Source organism: Notothenia rossii (genome assembly GCF_949606895.1).
Source record: "Notothenia rossii genome assembly, chromosome: 7".
Lineage (NCBI taxonomy): Eukaryota > Metazoa > Chordata > Actinopteri > Perciformes > Nototheniidae > Notothenia > Notothenia rossii.
The window spans coordinates 65418743-65434326 of record NC_136905.1 but is presented as its reverse complement, the minus strand read 5'-3'; the positions used below and the strand labels follow the sequence as shown (position 1 = coordinate 65434326).

At 41.5% G+C, this 15584-nt stretch overlaps 1 protein-coding gene across 1 annotated transcript in view; it reads right to left on the bottom strand.

Moving 5' to 3' along the window:
- Positions 1-7227, bottom strand: part of kiz (kizuna centrosomal protein) — a 22946-nt gene extending 15719 nt beyond the window's left edge. Inside the window, 7 exon segments of the mRNA XM_079692832.1 lie at positions 1834-2092; positions 2165-2711; positions 2714-2773; positions 4014-4088; positions 5334-5496; positions 6374-6436; positions 6982-7227. Of these exon segments, the coding sequence (XP_079548958.1) occupies positions 1834-2092; positions 2165-2711; positions 2714-2773; positions 4014-4088; positions 5334-5496; positions 6374-6436; positions 6982-7046 (1232 nt within the window). The 5' untranslated portion in view covers positions 7047-7227.
- Between the last annotated feature and the right edge of the window lie 8357 nt (positions 7228-15584).

Here is a 15584-nt window from a genome sequence, read left to right as displayed (position 1 = left end):
GCGCGTATTGTGAGGAAGGGGTCAGCCTCTATGCAGCGATATTGCTCTCCAGTGTACAGCACTGGCTCCGGTGTGATTTAACACACGGAACGGTCTCATTGTGGAGTGATTAGTGTCAGAGGAATCTCACCGGGCTGGCACAGACGGCAAATATAACAGACAAAGGAATGGGAAAACCACAAGTAATAACAGCACATTGAGCATGGGATTGCCAGGCAAAATCTGGGATGGACCCCACCACACAGTGTACACAGTACTGTGTGACAATGTGCAACAACACCACTAAATACAAGTCATCTTTGCAAAGATAAAGCTAAATACTCGAATGACATTGCAAAACTTTTACATATTTGTTTTCATTTTACCTCTAGTATTGGATCTTTCAGAACTTAAATTGTAAGGCGTACTGCCACCGATGAAGCAGAACCATCGTGCAGTTCAGGGACGACACATTTGAGAGGAGGACAGAGGGAGGCCATTATGATGAGTCTCGAAGGAAAAAAATACCTGCAGGATATTTCAGTCGTGTACCCTCACTCACCCCAGCCATGCTGGAGGAGAAATATAATGGGATAATCTAATGAATTGCTCAGGCTTGTTTTTCCTGACGGTGAGCTGAATGGAGGGAGTGATACAAACTCTAACCTTACGAAAGAGAGAGAGACAGAGAGAGACTGGACGCTCTCTGAGCTTTACATCAAAGCCTCTGGTTTTCTCCTCGCACACAGAAGCCCTCCGTGTTAACAATGAAAGCTGCAGCCCCCTCCCATCGTTTCCCTGGAGCAGGCTAACTGCAGTTCCTCTTGAGGTCACACCATAAAACAGTATAGTAGACCACACAAAGACACAGTCATGCACAAACAAACATGCAGTACTCTCATAGAGAAATTAAAAACGTTCAACTTTTGATATTTTTAGAACATTTGAATACACAAAATAATATGTTTGCGGTAAGCAATATTTAAATTGTGGCATTTAATATAATTTTGGTCGGTAAGTGATTGACTTCCTACTTGTAAATGCTCTGATGTATCTACGTTGTTGCAAAGCCCACTGAAAAATAAAAAATGGTTTTGGTTAGAACAAAATAAGTGTGCAACTTGGTGCTTAGCTTAAAGCAACTATGCATATAATGATTAATAGGAATAATGTAAGTAACACTATCCCTCAGAATATGGTCAAGAAAAATTAAGTGTTCCTGTTCTTTTTAGGAGCATAGGAGCTCATGTTCATTATATACTGTATTTCGTAGTGGAAAGGCAGAGACATGGGATTTTCTGTGGCTCTAACCCCATCCAAAATGATCCTTCAACTCAGAGGCCATCATCACGCTAAGGATTTGTGGCTGTAAGTGCTGTCCACATGCCCACCCTCCAGAACACTCTATGGTGCCACAAATTTCCTCCTCCACTGGGGACTTCCTGAGGTCTCTCGAGCAGAAAATTGCTCTGTTACAGCATTATCTTGGATTATGGCAATATTGTTGGTGACAGGTCCTGAGCTCTCCCTATAAGATGCATCACTGCCACCACCGCTGCTGCCGCTGAGCCACAGAGAGCGCGGTGGCACCGACCGTGACTCCCACAATCCTCTCTGTCAGCCTCTGATGTGATGGTGGCAAGGACTGTACGCTGTCTCCTATCATTAACAGCCCTCTGTGGTTCAGCTCGGCTGTGCACAACATTCCTCTTCCTCAGCCTGCTTAGCCTTAAATCTTGGCAAAAAAAAAATACTGACTGCATTGTGCACATTTTAAGAAGTGTTGGTGTTTTCCCCCATCAACGCAGTTTGACAATTCAACACAACAAAGTACAGAAGTCTTAAATACTCTACCTTTCCAAGGTCACCGCTGGAGCGGAGGATTGGCCGTTTGACTGGGGTTTGTTTTTGGACCCATCAGAGTGAAGGGAGGTTTCAGGACTGTGTTGATTTTGATCATCGCTCCAGTCAGAAGTGGTATTTCTCTCAGGTGCCACACCCTCTGGTGGATCCTCATCCAGCTCAGATTGTGTCAGGGAAATGGACAGGTCGCTAGCAGTGCTCTCGGACAGCTGCACATCAGAGCTAGGTGTGCTGACGCTCTCATCTCTACCTGAAAGTAAACACATTTCAGTTAAAACTATACAAATATTCTATAATAAGCATAAGAAACAGCATTGCAAACCTGGTATATCTTCAGCTTCTTCTCCGAAAGTGGTTTGAGGCAGGAAATGGCCGAGAGCTCTCTCCACATCTTCCATTATGGGTGGCTGATGAGCCGCTTCTCGGGGGTCAGAGTGCTCTACAGGGGAATTCCCAGTCTTCATGAGCCTACTGCTGCTGGGTTTCTTCTCAGGCCCCGTCAAGGTCACTAAAGGTGATGGTTCTTGTTCATCATCACTTCCAAAAGGCACATCGCCAGCTGCGCCTGTTAATGCGCGGACAGATGGGAGCATCACCATCGTTCTTTCATGTTTGTCACTCAAATTACAGCCGTCTGGGGAATCGTTTGAGCCTGAAATGTCATCTGATAAATGTGCTCGGTTGCCGGCGGCATCCTCTCCGCCAACTCTGAAGTCCTTCAAAAGGCCACTTGGTAGACGTTCGCGGGAGTGCATGCTGCGATTGGGTGAACGATGCAATGCTTGGTGTGAGTGTACACTTGTGGTGCCAGCTTCAGCGTCAGACCCTCTGGAGGTCTGGCGGCCATAGAAATGACTGCTGATGGTTGTGTAGAGTCCCTAACTGGATGAGAGAGGGAGCTGTCCTGGAGCTGTCTGTGCACAGCGTCAACCTGCAAATAAGTAAGAAAATAAAAATCACTGTATTTAGACATTTCCATTCTGTTATAAAAATGTTTTTTTTTCAAATAAATCTGATCTTCAAAGACATTTAATTTCTTGCTTAAAAAATTGGAATAAGTGTGGCTCATTTGGGCCAAGGTCAGAATTCTTTTTTACAAACAGCTTTCAGAAAAATGTCTCAAGATCAATGTTTTAACTTTTCATCTTATTAGAAAATCCTTTAGGACAAGTTTTGATTCATGTCGGCAATGTCACCGAGAAGGGACGGGGGGCTGGGGGGGGTGAAGCAAAAAAGCCTCCCTCCAAACATAATAACAAAAAGCATGGCTTCTGTTTCTTTTCTGATAAGCGTCTTAAATACCAAACAGTTAGCTGCTTAATAACATTCACTGTAAACCATGCAGCCTGCCCAGCAGATCCACAAAGTAGGTAAAAAAAAAGAGGAAAAGTTAATTTCTTGGCTGAGTGATTCCATCGGTAGCTGCAGGGCAAAGTAGAAAGTGTTTCACTAAAGTAGCAATTGATTCTTCTATCAATCTGTGGCACGCGTGTGCTCTTCCAAGGAATGTATTAAATATGAAAATCATATCCCGTTATCATCTGTCTCCAGCTTTCAGTCCGGTAAGCTTCCCTTAATGAATGCTGCAGCCCGAGGGACATGCACACTGCCAGCCAATGGCTTGTATGCATAATGGAGTGACGGTACCATTTTGCTCATTACAATATCGACAAGCTGACGGGGGTTTTGCACACAGTTACAAGTGACTGCTCTAGACAGCATGCTCCAAGTTATTATGAGATGTCTTAGACATTTCATCTAAAAAGAGCTTTAACTGCTTTAAGTGAAGGGAGAAAGCAGCGATGGACTTGAACTACATCGCTTGTACAGATGCACCAGCTAGGATTAGGACACCTGTGCTATTACCGATACACAGTTTAAATGTAGACTCCTCTACAGATTTACCAGGCATAATGTCTACTTTCCTTTGTTATTCCAAAGCTGAAAACACAGCTTGATAGAACTGAGATTTGCATAGATGGTGTAAACATTTCAAAAAGGAAGGATCTAACGTAAGTAAAGCAACTGCTATTTTTAACCATGAAAATATATGTGATAAAACAAACATACGACAGAGGTCACACAGGACATAGATACATCAAGTACAAATTCATACACCCTAGATATGAATGCAATTCTTATAGTATTCAGTTTGAACATCCTAGCATTACCTTTGCTGCATCAAGTTCTTTCTCCATATTCGTCTTTGCTTCCATAAATCTAGAAATCTTTTTGAAAAAGTCAGCCTGTAGGAGATGTAAAGACAGAATAAAGAGAATATTAGATTAAGATAAGAGCAGACAAATGACACAAAGGTGATAGTCAAGATATTTAACTGACAGGCAAACTAACACTGCGTGCTAGGATGTGACTGTTATATTGTTGTGATAGTGTTGTTGAATATTATCTGAATGTGGGTAAAATCAGAAGGTTTGAAAAGAAAAATGTGACAGCGTCAAGGATCAGTCAATCACAACGGGTTTTCCCAAGCGAGTGTCCTCTGTGTAGCTGCTGACACCCTTTAGCATTTATCTGACCGGCCAGACTAAACTGCCTTAATCCAACTTCAATTAAAAACAACCAATGGCCATTTTAAGGGCACTTGGATTAACTCAAACATGCCAAAGCTTTTCATCAAAACAATGACGGTTCAGAGAAGCAGGCAATTAAAAGACAGCTTTACCCAATTTCTAATTTACCCACTCGGTATTTGAAAGTTTTTGCACAACCAATAAACAAACATACACTGAAACATGTCATACATTTAAGCACATCATTATGTGTAACTTCCCGTTATGTTTTTCATTGCACCAATCAGAGTTAAAAGTGAAAAATCTAGGTGACTTCAGACAAAGGAGACAAAGCAGCAGGACAACCAAAATAACAACAGACATGTCGGACTCATAAAGCATCAAGAGGAAATAACCAACTGCTTGAGGGGAGAGAATGACTAAACCTCTGGAGCACTTCACAGTCTCTATATTGGGCAATTAACTCAGCGAGTCATAATTAGCCAATTTTGTTAATTTGATATTAAGCTGTCAAGCACTGTCGTTGAGTTTTAAGTGATAATCTGACTGGCTCATTGTTTTCTCCCTCGTTCATTTGCCTGTCGTGATAAATTGCACAGTTTGAGTGTTTACTATTGTCACATCAAGCAATTGCAAGCAAACATGTCTACTCCATGTTCATTACTGCACATCATTAAGGCAAATGTTTCATTATATTGTAGGCCTGTGAGTTTATTGTTCTTGTTCCCTGTCCCAGTATGTTGGGTAGTATTTACTGAGCACAAAGTACTGCAAAATAAATATAAAATAGTTAAACTATATTTAAATACTGCTTTTTAGAAAAATGTACAATTGTGTCAACCTGGGTAAACCCCCATGGCAAGATTTTTGCAAAGATGTTTTTAAATAAAACTCCATAATGAGAAAGCTGCTACACTGAACAATTGAAATGGTGTGTGTGCGTGTGTGTGTGTGTTTTACCTTTTGTTGTTGCAGGGGGCCATGGTTAGGACGATATTCCTTCATGCTAATTTCTATGCACTCCACATCTCTCAGAAGCTCAAGGTTTCTCATTTTCGCTTGTGCTTCCCTGTCACAGATTTCTTTGAGATAACTGCGCAGTTTGGAACACTTTATCTGTGAGCTGAAGGCAATGGAGAGCTATTATTTCAGAGAAATATTATCAAGGAGCATTGTCAAAAAAACAAGAGCTTGACTTCTCAAAAGAATAGGTTAAGCACAATATGCTTTAAATGCAAATCGTATTCCCAACTCTCGTATCAGCTGTTTTTAAATGGCATGTTCATATTTACTAGAATCAATTTGCAATAAAAAATGGCTGTTCAACTTACTGTTTATATTTTTAACAAAAGACAAATCAGATAAAATCCAGGGGTCTTTTTTACATCATTCCAAATAAAAATGCTTATATGGCTATGCTGAAAACAGTGATGGAGACAGTATTTACATCGTTTGTTTAGGTAGAAGTACTTATACTACACCTTAAATGTATTGACATTTAACTTTAGTCATAAAAGTCATCAAAACTGAAAATTACATTTACACAATTAATCTTTAGGAATAGAAGCAAAGCTTTACATTTTAGAAGCTGGAACTATGACATGTTATACACAAAAAAGTACTTGAATTAGCAACAATTGTTGTCAACTAATCTTCTGTCAACCCATGACTTGTTTCGGGTAATACAAATAATATTAGATCATCACACAACATATTTTTAAAGTTACTTCAATATGTTGTTACTAGTAATTGAATATGTCACATAATAACATAGTGGTGTAAAAAGTAAGAGTACAAGATGTCCCTTTGTGATGTAGTGTAGTATAGGTTTAAAGTTGAACAGTACTTAAGTTAATTTACTTGAGCAAAGCTACATTTATAGAAATGTCTTTCTACTTAAATATCTCATCTATCAAAGGTACAGCTTAATATGAAAGTCAAGGTGTGAGAACAAGGTAAAGTAGTCTCTTTTTTTCTATAAAGTAATCCGTATAACTTACATTCTTTTATCAGATCTGGAGTAAGCAAACAGTTCCCTCTCCAGCTGCAGCCTCCGCTTCTCCCTGCACACAGAGTCAGAAGGGCTGTCACCCACACCCTGCAGCATCCCCGTGGTTTGCTAGGCTAATTGACGGCAAATGATCACCAATATTAGGGGTAATTATATATTTACTCGTTAACAAACTAACCGTAGTGTGTGTGCTAATGTTAGCATGCGAATTCATTGCAAAAATATCTGCTACATGTGTATGCTTATGCTGATATTCCTGTTACTTACTTACTTACATACACAAGCACGAAGGTTAGCTTCATTGGAACGTTGGCTAATTAGCAACGATAACACTCAGTTATGTAGGGTTAGCTTTCCATTCATGTATTACAAGAACAACCGCAATATAACTGCTGTTATCTTCGTGTAACCTACAAAGTAAACAGACTACCAGAAACGAGTTATAATGCAGCTAATTCTTCAGACTTCGCTGGTTAGCTGAGCAGCTAGCCTGCAGTCTGCCTGCAGGAGGATGCTACCAGGCGGCCCAGAGCACAACTCGAGTCCGCAGTCTACACTAGACCTCGTATCGTTAACAACAATATAAGGAAACCTCACCTTTTATGCATGCTCTGTTGAATCGATGTTATCTTCTCATAATACTGATCCTCACTGCGAGCCATGTTTGCAATTTTCTCCCGCTTATGCGCTGCAAAGACGAGTAAGATGAGGAGGAGGAGGATGGCCGGTGTTTACATTGGTTACCATGAGCACCGCTTCCCAGAAAGCATTGCTGATAAACACAGAGCACGTGGTGGTGGTGCAGGCGCGAGCCTCACATCCACCGCAAGCCCCCCTTCGATATTTTGTTTGGCCTTGCAGAGTGTTGTTGTTTACGACAAAAGTGTGTTCCTGCCGTCTCAAAATAACTGTTAGGTGTCGGGTAAGAAAAACTATACTACTTACTACAAAGAAACACTTTGAATATTTCTGTAAACATCTACTGTAGTACTTTTTTAACATGTGATAACTAGATATACGTTTCAACAGTATGACTGGCTCTAAATGTCGTAATTTGTGTGCAAGGGCAATTAAACATCCTGTATAAATTATACCTTTAAGGTTAAATATATATAAAACCTCATATTTTAGAAAACTCGCCCAACCTGTCAACATTTGTCTGTAACCTTACTGGGCTAAATACCATCCATTAAAATGATTTATGTATCTTCATTTGATAAGACTCCCCCTCTCTATCAGATACACACTGATGTCTCATTTACCCATTGGATACTGTATCATCCCCTGATCTTGTCTTGCATTATCAAAGTTCACAACTGACAGTTCTTATAATGTCATGTTTTGACTGCAGCAGCATGTCATTGTGTCAAAGCGACAACACTACACATCCTTGCTGGGATTATGAAATGGACAGCCTCATCCAAATGCACACCCTAATCAAGCAATTTCCCCAATTCCAGTCCCATCAAATTGCTCTTTAGCTGTTGAACTGGGGAGTTTTGTTGTCCTTTTCTAATGCTAATCTGCCCTATTCAGCATCTCTCTATGAGGCTATTTGTTGTCAAATAAATCCCCTTGTTTGCCTCCTGCATGTATAATTGATATTGATGCCAGGCTTTTTGTTTGTGCTTTAGAGAGCTGAAAGGCGGTACTTCGGAGGTTATGAAGAAAATTGGACTAGCAACATTGCTGTTCCAGCTGAGCACAGCTGAGGTTGAAGCCGGGGATCGACCTTTGTTGGATGTCATGCTGTGCAATAATCATTTTCAGACTAATGTGGTTCACAATATAGACAACATCCACAACCACGGTTTTCTCATTATTTCTCATTTACTTTGTGTATCAGGCAGGCAGAACACTCATCAAGATGCTGGCACCATGAGTGAGACTGCATCCAAAGTAAAGACACTAATGAAGCCGAATGCATATTGGTGAGTCCGATTGCAGTTACTTTGCATAGGAAAATGCACAGAATAACTTCCAGGCTCATAATTATTTGTCTTTTTGCTCTTCCACACCGATTTTATCTTTCTTTTTCTTCAACTGCATTCATACCGCTACATGAATCTATCTTGAGTAGTTCCTTCAGAACCACCAATGGGTAAATTTTACCCACAGCTGTTTTTTTATTGTATGTAACTTTTTCTCCATAACATATTAAAGTCTCCCAGTCCTTGACTTTTCCTGAAAGTGTGTTATATAGCACCCTCTGTTGTTAAAAATTGTCAATAGGAAGTCAGATTGAAAAAATCGGCAAATAAATTGCTATTTATACCCATATCCGCCAGCGGGTAATATTTACCTCAGAAAATGCAGCGTAAACAGGACGTGTTGCTATAGCAACGCCTTTTGTCTACTGCGGTTCGAGAGAGAGAGAGAGAGAGAGAGAGAGAGAGAGAGAGAGAGAGAGAGAGAGAGAGAGAGAGAGATATAGATATAGATATAGATAGATAGATAGTGTAACATCTTGGAGAATACAAGATCTTGGATGAATAGCTCCCGTTGAGGACGTAATGCATGTGTGCAGGTTACGTGCCAGTTGAATAAAGATGGACACTCGGAATGAGAGAAGTAGTCCGCGTCGTCTGTTTATGTAGACAATTATGTCCATAGAACAGAACATTACAGATGGATCGATAGATAGTTATAGATAGATAGAGAGAGATTGAGAGATTTGTACCTAAACAAAACACAAGTCTAACACTGCGTTTGAATCAGCACTTGTAGCGATATTTTATACTTCATGCTATCTGCACAAACTATATAATATGAAAAGCCGAGAGTCCACAAATTCTATTGGTATAAATGTCATCCCTGTGCGATCAAAACTCACTGTTCTGTATGATAAATAAAAGAACATTGTACCTTGCAAATCAATACCGGGTACATTTTACCCGTTGGCGGTTTTAGGTATACAGCGACCTCTGGCGGTTCTAGTGTTAAATGTTTACAGCCTATATGGTGCTTAACAAAAAACGTTTTGATGATAAAGTTGGTATAGCCTTTACATCTGATTTATCAGTAAAAACTAAAAAAGTGCCATGCATACGTTTTATAAATTGGATTTAATAAATGGCTACTCGGAAAATATGATTTTTCCTATTTGTCGTTTTATACTGTGTGTCTGCCTGCTGCTCCTCTGGAGACATACACAATGCGTACGGCCATTGATATGCCCTAACGGAGGTCACAATTTGCATAAGAATTAACAGCTAGTAAATTAAATTGATATTCAGTGCACATCTCCGTTGAATCCTTCAGACCTTTGTTCCCCTCCCTGGCAGAGCCCATGTTCAGCCCCTAGCTAGTCAGAAACATCTGTGCAGTTAATAATTTGATAAACAGCTTACACAAATGCTAAATTATCTTCTCCGCCCCCTCCCCTTTTTCTTCCTCCCCTTGTGTGAGACTTGGAACAGTTGGCTCACCTCTCTGTGGCGTTGGGTTTATCTGTCTTTTGTGGCTGCTCTTCCACAGCTCTGGTTTTCATGGCTCTCCCTTCACTCCTTTCACTATCACCTAGATACTGAAGCAGTGTTTGGGGTTAATGCAAATCCTCAGTTCTCATCTATGAAGGAAAAAAGGCGCAGGAGTTGCCTATTGTTGCAAGTTTAAAATCAACTTAATCTGAACATTTGTTATTCATTCATTCATAGTCCTGTCCGGATAGCATTTACAAAAAATGTTGAGGAAGAACTGTGACATTTATCAACACATTTGAACATTTACAATGCCATTGTGTTTCCATTGAGCTAAAGCCCATTGTTTTCACAGGACTCGGGTGACTCCCTGTGCAATTGCAAATTAAGGTCTGACATATTTTTTTCCGGAGAGCATTCTACATCAGAGTGCAAAAGCTTTCAAGTTCCATGTGTTAATTCAATGGTCACTTGTTTCTATAATTGGCTGATACCACTAGCGGAAGAGATTTGACCGGGCTTTTATAATCGTTTCAAAAAGTAGCCACTTGTAGTTGGCACAGGTATAGCTTGATTTTCACAAAGATATATTAAAAAAGATTAAATGTGTCCAGATGATGATATTAGTAGTATCTGTTCAGACCCAGGGCTGATTTTAAAAAGGGTACAAAATATAACAGTACATTTGTGTGTGTGTGCACACGTGTGCCTGCCTGCCTGTGGTTTATTTGTGTGTGTATGTTTTGCGAGTGCAATTTTGTCTATGAGAAGACAGCAATTAGTTAAGTGCTATCAAGTGGATGAAAAGCTGCAACAAATCCCTTTTTATAATTTCACGGAAAAGAAAGCTGACAACATAGAATCGGGTGGAGGGGAACTAGTTTCCAATGCTTGCTTTTCCAGTTACAACTTATGAAGAGATAGAACACCAAGAGTCTGTTCTAGGCAGTGTCAAAACACATTAGGTACTTTTTCTGTTATTCGTTCTTTAAAATTTATTTTTCTTTCCTTCTATCACTCAGGATGAGTGAGGAGATCAGATTGTGCATGATGCTGCACTTGTTGGTTATTTGAATAAACATCAGGCCAGTCTCGAGTGCTGTCTGAGAGCACAATGCTTCAGTGTGGTTGTGAACAAAGACTCCCAGGTCTAATGACAGTGGCCTGTTGTTAGTGCATGCACGCCTTGTGATGTCGTAGTTTGCAGAGTGGATTCATTCTCTTATTTTCTTTCATTTTTGTTATTCTTTCCCTTGGACATCCGCCACTAGTGAGTCTCACCCTTCCAATCATTTTCACATGTTCACGGCCCACAAGCAGACCCTGTCAATGGGCGAGAGAGACAGGAAGCAGAGGATCATCTCTGAGTTTGACAGGAGTCTGTGAGCCTGGATTTTGAGAGACAGCTGAGAGCTACACAGGTGCAAAGCAGCGAGTAAGGGCAGCGTGTGTGGTTGTCAGATGATGAGATTCCTGTGGGCTGGGCGGTTCGGGTCAGGCATCTGACAGCAGGGGCTTCATGTTTGCTCCTGTAGTTGGCCCGGCTGGTTACACTGATCCCCGGCCTTGTTAAGACAGTGCCCTTCCACCTCCATGTTTACCAGCTCAGGCTGGAAGGCAGCAGGTATTTTTCACTGAAGTGAACCTATTATTGGTGCTGAACTAGTGGACAGCTTGTGTGTGTTTTTGATCTTGTGTCACTGTGCATTTGTACCCTGTATGTTCCATTATACTCAGGTTTTTGAAAACATTACACTTGGGTTCACTTATATAATAATAATATTTTTACATTTTTTGCTGATATTTGACAACTTATTTTGGCCGATTGCAGATACCTGTATACACCCATATTTCCACCTTATTGCAGAGAATACATTTGAACTATCATCATTCCTCCTGTAAGCATGACGGCTCATTGGCAGATGCAGATATAAAATAGAATGCTTTTGAAACTGTCCACATTCAGTGGGCACAATTCTTCAACTTAAGCTACATGTAATACATACATTCTTTCATTATTTTTCCGATATATGTTTAAACAAATCAGAAAATGCTACCCCACTCCAACAGGCTGGCAACACCGCCGACATACAGTATATTGTTATAGAAATATTGTTTTTGCACCTACTACTTCAACATTTTGAATTGCCTATGCATTATCTTTTTTTTATCGGCCCATAATGAAAGGAAACGTTTATTTTTGTCTGATAACAACATATGATTTTAAAGCCTTTATCTGCCAATACAGATGCTGTGCTAGTATCTTCATGCATCGCATTCTAGGACTATAGAATGTTGGTCTGTTTTACAGCATAATTTCAAAAACATTATTCATATACAGTAAAAATGCAATAATGGAAGATTTAATCAGCAATTTCTATACGGCATTCTACATATAAAACCAGGGTCCGTCCTGTCTGAGTAGCCAGGAATAGACAGCTCATTATATGAGCATCTCTTCCTACATTCAAAGAGCCAATCCAGTCCTGGATGGCCCATTTGACCCCGTTCTCCAGGAGATGCCAAAGGGCACATGTCACTTCCACATTAATGCATTAGGGAATGCTTTATTTGTTTGTGTGAGGGGCAACCTCTCCTGTCTCTTCCATGGGTCACACTCGGTTGACACTGCTACTGGATATCATGGCGCTTATGTGGGTTTAGTCTTCCAGGTCAAATTATCCTTTCGATTTGAACTGAAATTGGGAATGGAAGAGGCAGGGATCATCTCAGGCCCAGTGCCTCTCCCCTGTATTAAGCCATCAGCGTGTTGTAAGGCGAGCTCATAATGAACCCTGTCACCGGCACCACTGCATCAATATCCCCACAACACAGCATGCATATTGATTGCAGATTGTGAGTGCGAGAACATGCGTGTGTATGTATGCGATGTATGTGTGCATGCTCGTGCAAGCTCACCTTTTTTTCGAGCAAGGAGCAAGGGAATCATGTTACTCTCCGACTGATTAGAAAGCTCATGCATAGGAAATCACGACAGAGACACTGCTCCCCATCTGCCCGCAGTGCAGGTGAAAACAATTTACACATCGGCAGGCTAATGGATACATTCATAGGGAGCACAGACAGAGGGAACGAGGGATCAAGGGGGAGAGGGAGAGAAAAACGGAGAGAGAAAGAGAGAGGGCTTGTAATGGGCCCAGGCCGATGCAGGCCAGTGGCCCTGCTCATGCGGCCATGCCAGATAGCAGCGTATCAGATAACACATAATCACCGGGGTCAGAGATTAATGAATGCAGTCGTGACCCACCAGAGCAGGCTTTTGCCCGCGCTAAAGACACTTGTAAACAATTCTGCTGGGTGAAACATGGCAATAATATGTTGATTCAGCAGGTAATGAGGTTCCCCCTGAATCAATACCCCCAGCTAACCCCTGTCCCAGGTGGGTCGGTGAGCGCACACCTCTGCCGATGACCTTTCCATGGCAGTAAGGACAGGAGGCAGTCTGAAGAGGACTATTCTCGCATTGCACAAGGCGCTGAGTGTCAGAACTTTCATTCGCAGCAAGCAAATGAACAGGCAGGCGCTGCATGCTAATGAGTGGCAGGCTATTTTCCACCTTTTTTATCTGCACATTATGCTCTTGACTTTGGAGAAGGTGGGAATTAGGTTGGACCTCAGTGTCAGGCTGCCTGATGGCTCCGCTCAGGAAAAACTGGTAATTGAAGCCGATGGCTGCCGCGGAGGAGGTCTGAATTTGGAAATAAACAGTTTCAAGCACTGCACGTCATTTCTAGAGAGATGACAGGGGGAATGGAAATGAGCTGTCTGGATCTAATGTGCTTTCGCAGCAAGGAAAAAAGGGGGCCATCTTTCAGACAACAATTCTACTCATTAGGACTTCAGGGCCTCCGAAATGAAGAGAGACCAAGTTGCTAAATTCAGAGAGGACAATTAGCAAATGTTGGCACCGGGACAACACAAGCAAACAAGGAAACAGGGCTCTGAATTTGACATACACTGTGGCCGTAAATAGTGAGATATAGCTTTAGTGGAGTTCAAAAGAGAAAAACAAAAACTAGCCTCCTACTGGGTCATTGTTGGACCGGCAACTCTGTTTTACCGCATGTTTATTAGCATAATAGGGAAATTGACCAATGAATTCCCCTCTTATTGGTTAAGTGAGTTGTTATTGTTTGATTTTATGCATATGAAAGGGGGTTGCCAGAGATTAAAAGCCTGGGGTTGTTCCCACCATGCAGGTTGTATTAGTTTTTTAACTCAATCATATTTTTGGATGTAAACAAAAAATTATTGTACTGGAAATTCCCATTGCTGTTACAGTTTGTGTTATCCCCTGGTTTTGAGATTTTTTTTGCATTGCCCGCAGTATGTATTGTCATAATAAAATATGCTCCACTGTGAAGAAGTTGTTGTAGGATCAACAGTGCACAGTGACAGTAAAAAACAGACTGCAGGAGACATTGGTTACTTGAAAGCTCATTTTCTACAGTGCTCTCCCCTCTGCATTTTGGCAGATGTGGCCCCTTCACCTTCCTCTCACTTGGCCCCAATCCACTGTACCCCCTGTGGCTAGCACCAACTTCTCAGGCTCTGCAGTGCTCTAGTGTGGCGCCGCCATGTGTGTGTCCACTGCATCGCTCTCCCATAGGAGCCACTGCCTCACCCTATTTCAATTTCCAAAGGATTACCAACAACAATGCATTTTCTCAACAGTTGTGCAAAGTTCCCCCCCTCCCCTCCAACACTAGTTCTCCCCCTGGTTGGCTAAACAAAGCCCTGAAACCCAAAATGTAACTTGTGGACTTTCCAAGGATTCAGGAATTGAATGATTGATCATTAAAAATATTTCAACATGAGCAGTGGTTTGATCGCGCTCTAAATCATTTGTATACATACTTCCAGACGACAGCAGCAGTTAATCTCTGATGCTTTTTAATGTGGCATGCAAAAAAAATGCAACCTTCCATGGACGCAGTTTGCAACCTTGATGTAGCGAGCAAGACCACAGGGGTTTCTTAGACTCCGATAGCCTTCATGCTCATGAATAAAACAGGGGGTTTAGGGGGCTTCCTGTGCAGCTAATTCACAGTGCCGAGCTTCCAATCTGTTTTTATGGTACTTGGGCGGAACAATTTCTCTTCCCCTGCTTCAGGGCTGCGTACAGCACAGAGAGCGGATTCTCTGCAGCTCGTACAGGGATAGTAATTTGCCATAATCAGTCATTGTGCACTGGTGAGTAAGCTGAGACACACACAATACTTTTGTTTCTTCAATTTTATGCAAATAAACACAGTGGCACAGCTTCTAAAATTGCCCTTCGTTTCTAACATGAAAACGTCTATTGGCATGTTACTGCCAACGCAACGTTCATGTAAGTGTAGGGTATTAGTGCAATATGTATTAGCTCTAATGTTCTTTTACACAAGTTGATTCTTATGAAAAATTCTTATGATCAACAGCGTATCCTTTTAAAAAGAACCTCTTGCTGAAATACAAGACAACACATTGCTATCCCTCGCTGCAATTAGAAATGAGGTACGCTGTGCTCATCCTTGTGAGTCCTGTTTGCCGACTCATTACCAAGTCCTGCTGGTTTCTCCAGCACTGAGAGGAAGTTAAATAAAGCGCCACTCACACGCAGCCCCTCCGTGGTGACAACAGGCTCCAGCCCCATCGCCAAGCGCTGAGAAGTGAAGGGCCTGCGACAACAAACCACTACGACACCCTTCACTCTTTCTTCTACTCGACCGCACCCTGTCACCGCCCAAGCCAATCACTAGTACCTCGAGCTGTGTTAAG